This window comes from Trypanosoma cruzi, genomic scaffold (assembly GCF_000209065.1).
Source record: "Trypanosoma cruzi strain CL Brener 1047053516319 genomic scaffold, whole genome shotgun sequence".
Classification (NCBI taxonomy): Eukaryota; Euglenozoa; class Kinetoplastea; order Trypanosomatida; family Trypanosomatidae; genus Trypanosoma; species Trypanosoma cruzi.
This window is the reverse complement of record NW_001849064.1, coordinates 1796-9002: the sequence shown is the minus strand read 5'-3', so window position 1 is coordinate 9002 and position 7207 is coordinate 1796. Positions and strand designations below refer to the sequence as shown.

General features: G+C 51.8%; 4 protein-coding genes and 1 pseudogene across 4 annotated transcripts, besides 2 other annotated features; all 5 read right to left on the bottom strand.

Annotated features, from left to right (window-relative positions):
- Tc00.1047053504129.50 lies at positions 1 to 752 on the bottom strand (annotated as a pseudogene; the record flags this gene model as incomplete).
- Positions 1 to 7207: a sequence feature (heterozygous, Esmeraldo-like haplotype).
- Positions 1091 to 1939, bottom strand: Tc00.1047053504129.40 (hypothetical protein, conserved; the record flags this gene model as incomplete). The annotated part of the gene is made up of 1 exon (XM_799962.1): positions 1091 to 1939. The coding sequence occupies one exon, from the start codon at positions 1937 to 1939 to the stop codon at positions 1091 to 1093; it is 849 nt and encodes a 282-aa protein (XP_805055.1).
- Positions 2199 to 3548, bottom strand: Tc00.1047053504129.30 (hypothetical protein, conserved; the record flags this gene model as incomplete). Its single annotated transcript, XM_799961.1, has 1 exon — positions 2199 to 3548. One exon carries the CDS (start codon positions 3546 to 3548, stop codon positions 2199 to 2201), a length of 1350 nt encoding a protein of 449 aa, XP_805054.1.
- On the bottom strand, positions 3933 to 6446 carry Tc00.1047053504129.20 (hypothetical protein, conserved; the record flags this gene model as incomplete). Its single annotated transcript, XM_799960.1, has 1 exon — positions 3933 to 6446. One exon carries the CDS (start codon positions 6444 to 6446, stop codon positions 3933 to 3935), a length of 2514 nt encoding a protein of 837 aa, XP_805053.1.
- Positions 4937 to 4957: a microsatellite.
- Tc00.1047053504129.10 (hypothetical protein, conserved) lies at positions 6804 to 7207 on the bottom strand (the record flags this gene model as incomplete). The annotated part of the gene is made up of 1 exon (XM_799959.1): positions 6804 to 7207. A coding segment is annotated over one exon (404 nt), but the record flags the coding sequence as incomplete, so codon positions are not given.

The window sequence follows — 7207 nt, the reverse complement described above, 5'->3', positions numbered from 1 at the left end:
GTAGAGCTGCTGGTAGTACTGGGGATATTCCAGGCCGTGTCCAAGCATGAGGAGGAAGATGCCGTGCAACGCCAGCACAGCAACAAGGCCACCACTAGAAAAGCAGCCGCTCAAGTGTCGGCGACAACAAGCGGGTTGGTAAGGTGCGGCAAAATGACGTCGCCTATGCGATGCAGTATGTGCAGATGGAGAGCAGCAGCCGCAGCGTGGTGTAGACAAGGCAGCCACAGTGCGGTGAAGTAGTGCCGGTGGGCACGCTCGGAGAAGACGGAGAGAACAGATGTCATCAACGCCTTCCTCCGCTCGGCAGCGTTGGAATGCACATACGAATCGCTCGCCTCAAATTTAGATCGTTCCTTTTTCAGGAACCCCCATTGAAGGCGAAGCTTCGACAGGTCCGGAATCACGCGGCCGTAGAAAAGCACAAAGACGTTCACAACAATTGCAGATATCGCCGTGTCACCATTACGCCCGCGTTTCTTCGCTGAACGCTCGACAAATGTTGCGGTGGCCCGGAACAAAAAAAACCACACGTCGTCCCCCGCATTGGCAGCACGCAGTGCCTCGCGCAGTTCTGCCACCCGCGGACTGCACTCGTCCGGACTCACGTGATCCCGCACCGGTCGCACCAACGCGGCGCTCAGACAATTCTCCAGCAGTGGACGCACCGTCGCATCGAAGCGCCCGCACAGCTCCTGGTACGTCGCGCACTGCCCACAGCGCTTTAGTGCCGCGGTGATTTTCGCGTTCATCTTGTCCCCCTGGCCGCTTTCTGCTGCAGTCACTCTATTTCTCTTCCTCGTCCTACGGAGAAAACCTTAATAATAAAAAACAAAGACATCACCACCCAACACAACAAAACGTAATGAAATAAATGAGAAAATGCCATCAAAATTCAACACTGCATTCAAACTGTCATGTAAAAGAAAAAAACAGACGATGACCACCTCACAATAACAACAACAACAAAAAGACGGATTTTTTTTTTCTTGTCAATCCTCTTTCTGATTTACTTCAAGGTGAAGGCCTTTATTTTATGTTGTTTTTTTCTTCTTGTCCTCTTACCTCCGTCGCGGTGAATGCCTCCACCTCACTCGGTGGGCAGTTTCAGAAACTCTGCGATATCTCCCGGACAGGCGTTCGGCTCAATGTCAAGCCGCGTCAGTTGCGCCACAACAACCGTCACGTCGTCCTGCTTCCCGCCAGTGTAACGGTACCCCATCGCCCTTGCGTTTTTTGCAAAGGGTGAATCAAATTTCTCATCAGCCCCATTTTTACAGGCCTCCTCAACTAAAGTCTCCGCAACACGCTGGCAGCCTTCACGCCCAACGTTCTCTAAACGCCGCAGGATATCTGACATTTCGACATTGTCTAGCAAGCCGTCACTCGCACAAAGGAACACGTCGCCCTCGCTCACTTCAAGAGTTGTACGGTCCCCGGCAGAAGGCGGATCCTCCGGGAGTTGGTACGGGCAGTTAAACCTGTGCTGCTGCGCCTCGGTGGCAAAGAATAGCTTGGAACTCCGCAGACATATCGTGCCGCAGTCGCCAAGGTTCAGCACGGATGCAAAACGCCCATCAACGAGAGTCACGAGTGACACCGGACACCCGCCAGGTTTACCTCTTTTTTGTGTTTCTGCAAACCCATAATTGAGAGCCTCCAGGGCGCTGATGGTGCCACGATTTTGATCCTTCTCCAAGGCCTGTCGGGTGAACCTCATAATATTCCTCGTGAATACGGCGGGATCGACGCCGATTCGTGCGTACCCGCCAACACCGTCAGCCACACCGATACCGCTCGTGTGCACCAAAAACGCATCCTCACCGCCATTCTTCGCCTTTGACGGGTGTGGCACCGCAAATGCACCGCGGCGCCCGAACCACAAGAGTGGCTGAACCGATGCGGCAGAGAAGAGCCGGCGCGAGCATGCAAACATCATCCTGACATGCAGGAGGAAAAAGGCAAAAAGAGAGTTTAAAAGGGGGATCCTCTCGGCATCGAGAGGAAAGAAAAAAAAAAAAGGCCAGTAAAAAAAAATGACTAAGGTCTGGTATGCCCCCTCACCAACTGGGCGCAACTGCAGGCAAGAGCAACTGCTATTCCGTTGCCTCCCTCAACAATTCGAGGCATTTTGGGCTCCACGGTAAATCCCGCCCACTTCCTTCAATAGAGTTATTTCCTTTTTGTTTGCTTGTACATCACTTGTACCGCCCTTCTTTCGTCGTGCCGTCCGCAAAGGTCGTCACGCGCACACCATCCACGCGGTCGAGGATGGAAGTCTTGTTCGGGTACTCATAAAGCGTACTGCCATCCGCAAACACTGTGGTGGTTAGATCACTCTTCTTGAATACTCTGGTCCCATCGGGCCGCAGTAGTGTCAAATCACCATTTTTATACGCATATTGCCATGTGCCGTCCTCTAGCTGTGTACAGTGGGGATCTTGATTGGCTGTGCCAACACCGGCCGTTTCCTCTTCCTCTTTCCTAGGTTCTTTTGTTGTCTGCGTGGATGCCTTTAAATCCCGAGATGCCTTTTCAGGGACTGCATCGCTGCCTGCTACCGTAATTTCAACTGTGTCCGACGTAAGAATGGTGGCGCCACTGTCGCGTAATTTACTCATCTCTGCCAGAGCCGCCTCTCGCTCCATCTTTGTACGCTGAGCTTGGACTTTCCTCTCCCGCTCGGCCGACTCGTAGTAACTCTCTGCTTGTTTCCATTGCTGCAGGACAAAACCCCAGTTCATCTTTAGCACGGCCTCCTGGGCAACCTGAGCACGGATCGAAGAAAGACTCCCATCTAGGCCGTCGACCGTGTCGGTAACCGCGGCAGCCATCGCTGCCACAGTTGCGGTTGATGCTTCTGCAACAAGTGGGTTGCGGGCCGCACGAGACCACGGCGCCGGGGAGGACTCTGCAGCACTCGTTTTTGTCCTCGCCCCAATCGCTGACAGTAGCCTGCTCTCAGTCATGTTAATAACAGCCAGCGGCCAAAGCCCAAGCACCAGCGGCACACGGTTGGCCGGAAAGTTTACCACCACAAGACGGTGACCCTCAGGCCGTTCCTTGTCGTACACCAGCCACGTCCATCCGGGCTCCCGCCGGCTCGTTGCGTACATCACAAATTCATCCGTAAAATGCGTAAACAACCCAAACTGCCCTGCAGCAATGCTTTCCCACTCCGCTGGCATACCCCCACCACCCTGTGAACACTTTTCCTCAAGATGCATGCAGAAGTGCTCGCTCGAAAGAAAATGGACGCGCCGTTTGAGACACGCCCGACAAGGATGCCTCAGAAAGGCACTGTGTTCCGCCAGCGCAGTAAGTGGAAGCGCGTGCGCCATCACGGGGCAGTCAGGCAAATGCACATCGTTTCTTCTGGAAGTGTGGCCGCTGGCCACAATGAGTTGTGCCGCGGACACATTCACCCCCTTCGCGATGGGTGGATCGAGCAGCGGAAGAAGAACCGGGACAAGTTTTTGCAGCTCACTTGCCACAAGTGCTGCCCTCCCCGCTGTCACACACAACAAAGCTGAAGTTATCCCCAACATTCCCGCAGCGCGTGAGAACGTCCCAGTCTTAGCTTTATTCACTTCGTGTAGGTCCCTTCCCTGTGCCGAGAAACGACCTCTCACTCTCCTCAAGGAAGAAGATGCCAAGCGCCAGCGACATCACAACAACAAAAAAAGACAAAATGGCTCAAGCGCAAAAAAGAAAAGGTGAGTATAAATGAAAACGAATAAATAAATAACAAGCGTAAGAAATGAAAATCTCCCACCCATGACGCACCACTTCTATTACCATTTCTGGTTCTTCCGCAGTCGCCTCGAATGTTCCGTGCACAACGTGTAAAGCGGCGGCATTATTGGCAACGGTAATATTGGCTGTGATAATGAAAAAGAGATCAAGGATACCAACAGCTATTACAGAAAGAGTTAATCTTGATGGAAATAACGCCATTCAACCTTCTCTTTGTTCTTCCTTAACTTACCCTGTGTATTGTACGTTTTTCCGTACATGGTGGATGCTTTTCGGAGCGTCTTATCGACAAGGGACGCGGCATTATGGCTACGTGTTCGCACTTTGGAAAGAAGGGCCTTACCCACACTGTCATCCCGAATCTGATGTCCAACGTAAAGTTCCAACCATCGCAACGCATTTTCGACGGTCATGTTATTGGCAAGCCGTAGAACAGTTCTTCCTACCACTCTAAAAAAGACGTTAGGAAGCTCTGGCACATTTGATGCCGCCTCGAGAAAGCGCATCAACGTGTTCTCATCCGCAGTTTGCAACGTGGCGGCACCGGAGCGACACACCGCTGCGAGTGCCTCTTTGTCATCCGCAACGTTAACAAAGGCTCGCCATACATCTTCAACCTCCAGATCTCCCGCTGCAATCGGAGGACGAGACCTCAACGTTGCTGCAATCGCGGCCGTTTTCTCCCTGTCCTCATTTGAAATGGAAAGAAGTAGGAATAAATCGAGCGTCGACAATTCTTCTGGACGTGCCTGGGAAAGTACTTCTGCTCCTGGCAGGGCCAAAAAGGCTTTACGCTGCTTTTCGCTACACGTACATGCCACCAATACAATGTCTGACAAGCTCCAGCCTTCAATCGAAGTGACATGTTCTACCAGCACAGATTGCTCAAAATATGGAACGAATTTTAGCTTCCGCGCAGTTAATGCCGTCGAAGTAATACTCTCGTGGTCGGGCGAAATTTGAGACAAATGAGAAAGAAGTGCGCGAAACATAAGAACGTCACGGGATTTAAGCGCCACTAACACTTCACAAAGAGTCCTCACATGGATGGGTGTCATGGAGCCAATGGCTTTTGAAAGCCGGGTCAGTAGAAGCGTTGTTAATCCTCTGTCATCTACCCCAAGATGCACAAGCAATTTCAGAATATGCATGGCGTCTTCCATTTTTATCCCCTCCGGGCGCTGCTGCTGCTGCTGCTGCTCTATTGCGTCACGCAACACTGCATACACCTTTGACTCCACTGAGAGTCTCCCCCCTTTCGCGACATTAAAGGACTCTAATACCATCGTCACCGTAGGAATGGAAAGAAGGTTCCCATGATAAGCCTTATGTTTGCGGCGATCAAACTTACGCGTAGCGGCAAAACGATTCAGTAACTCATTGAAGAAAATGCCATCCACTGCTTCCCCTGCACGGGCAGCCGCATAGAGCAAATAGGCGATGTCTTCTTGAGTAAAAGTAGAAGGAGTGTTCTGAAGAAAGGAATTTTTGCAGTGCGATACAAGTTCAGGAGGAAAGAGTTGCAAATCCCGCATACACCGAAGAAGAATTTGCGTCATGGATGGCGAAGAAATCTTTTCAGTGCCTTTTAGCTGGTCCACAAACCGCAAAAGCAACTTAGTAGCCTCTGACGGCGCAATCAGTGACATACCACGAAGCTGCAACAACAAGGCATCGTCGTATCTATCGGATGCTCCCTTGCCAAGCGAAGTTTTGGAACAAAGGAGCCTCTGAAGCTCTTTTCGCAGACAAGGCGCCGCGTTTGGCATGACGGTAAGGCTCCTACAACAGCCTAGCATGTCCTCCGGTGACATGTCGGGGAGAACACGCAGCAGTAGGTCCTCAAACATTTTGCTGAGATGTCCCGACCGCGCGCTTGTCACTGCGCGTAGAATAGCAATAGCATGTGACGCACTGACGCTGCCGAGCGGTTTCCCACAAATTGCCACCTGTAGAGCGTCTAGCCACTCTGCGTCAGTAGAGTGGTGTGCCAAGATGCCCTCTGCCACCGTTATCATTTGTTCAGGGCTAAGATTGCCACCGCGTGTTAGGGAAAGGATGAGCTCTCGAAGCACTGCAAGACTTTCCCCTTGAAGAGGAACCCCTAACTGCGCGCACAGGCACACCGCCTGACAGTCATTGCTCCGTTCAATGCGCTGTGCCGTTAATAACGCGAGTTGCTGTGACACGGCTACAGCGGCCCCACGCGTCGCATGCTGAGATGAATGTGACTGAAGCATAGGGAGCAGAGAACGCCAGACGACAGCACAAAAAGTCACGTGCTCTTCTAGCGTAAGCCCCTCCAGCAGCTCCTCAACTCGACCAGAAAACCAAGGCTGCTCAAATACAACACGTGACCAAAGCGGACCTGAGTTGGGCTGCTCATTCAGTCGCTTGACAATTTCCAGCAAATTTTCGCGTGTCAGCTGCTCCGATAACCTGGAAAGAAACTGGCCCACTTTTGTCTCCAGATGACTTCCTGCCGGATACGAGACACGATGCATAAAATACACGAGGTCTGTCGCATCTTCAACCTCCTCAATTGCGTCCTCAAGCTTCAAATCGTACAGGTAAGACCGTGCCTGCTGTAGCTTTCGCGGCTCACTCGACGCGGCGGCAATCCAGCCTTGAATGAGCTCCGAATGGACTCGCCACGCACGTGAAGCCCAATAAGAAAAAGTCCTTCGCATTCCTCCCGCTGGGGTGTATTTGACGTTGCTGCTGTTGCTATTTCTCTTCCTTCCTTCTTTGCTTTTTCTTTCCTACTTCTCCTGTTGTTGCTTTGGGGAGGAGAGGGTTCCACCTGCCTAATGGGTAGTTAGCACAGCACCCCGACGCCCTTTCTCTCCGTCCACACGGTAGAGCGGCAGTCGCTACCGTTTCTCTTACAATTCCTTGTTTGGGAAAGAAATCAAAAAAAAACATAAAAAAACGTTGGGCCTCGTTAAGAGCAGAGACAAAATTAATAAAGGCGGCAAATAATAGGATGATCTCGCATGTCACTTTATTTGCACCCACTCCACCACGCCCTTCAACGCCAAACCTCACTAGTCCTCCTTGTGCCGCTTCACTTTATCCCGCATAAAACTCGGTAGGCCATGTGGTTGCGGTGCAAATCTCTGGCGCGGGCTATGTTTCGCCCTTATTGCACCTTGCACAGCGTAGACCCCTGCCAATACCGCCAAGACGTTGAGGCCAAGGAGTATAGCGGAGAAAGCCAAGTCGAGCATCATGACATACGTCTGTAACCACATGTAATAAATGGCCCCCACCGCAGCCACAAGTAAGAGGCCAATGGCCAGACATGATGTGCCCACTTCCTCCGCAAGATTCCCACGTGTACCAAGAGACAAAGCGGCAAAATCTATGACGAGCAGCAAAAGTGCTGAAACAATTTCCATTGGTAGCGCTGCAGGAGGAAACTGCAGCGTGCTCCCCTGTAGATGAGGAG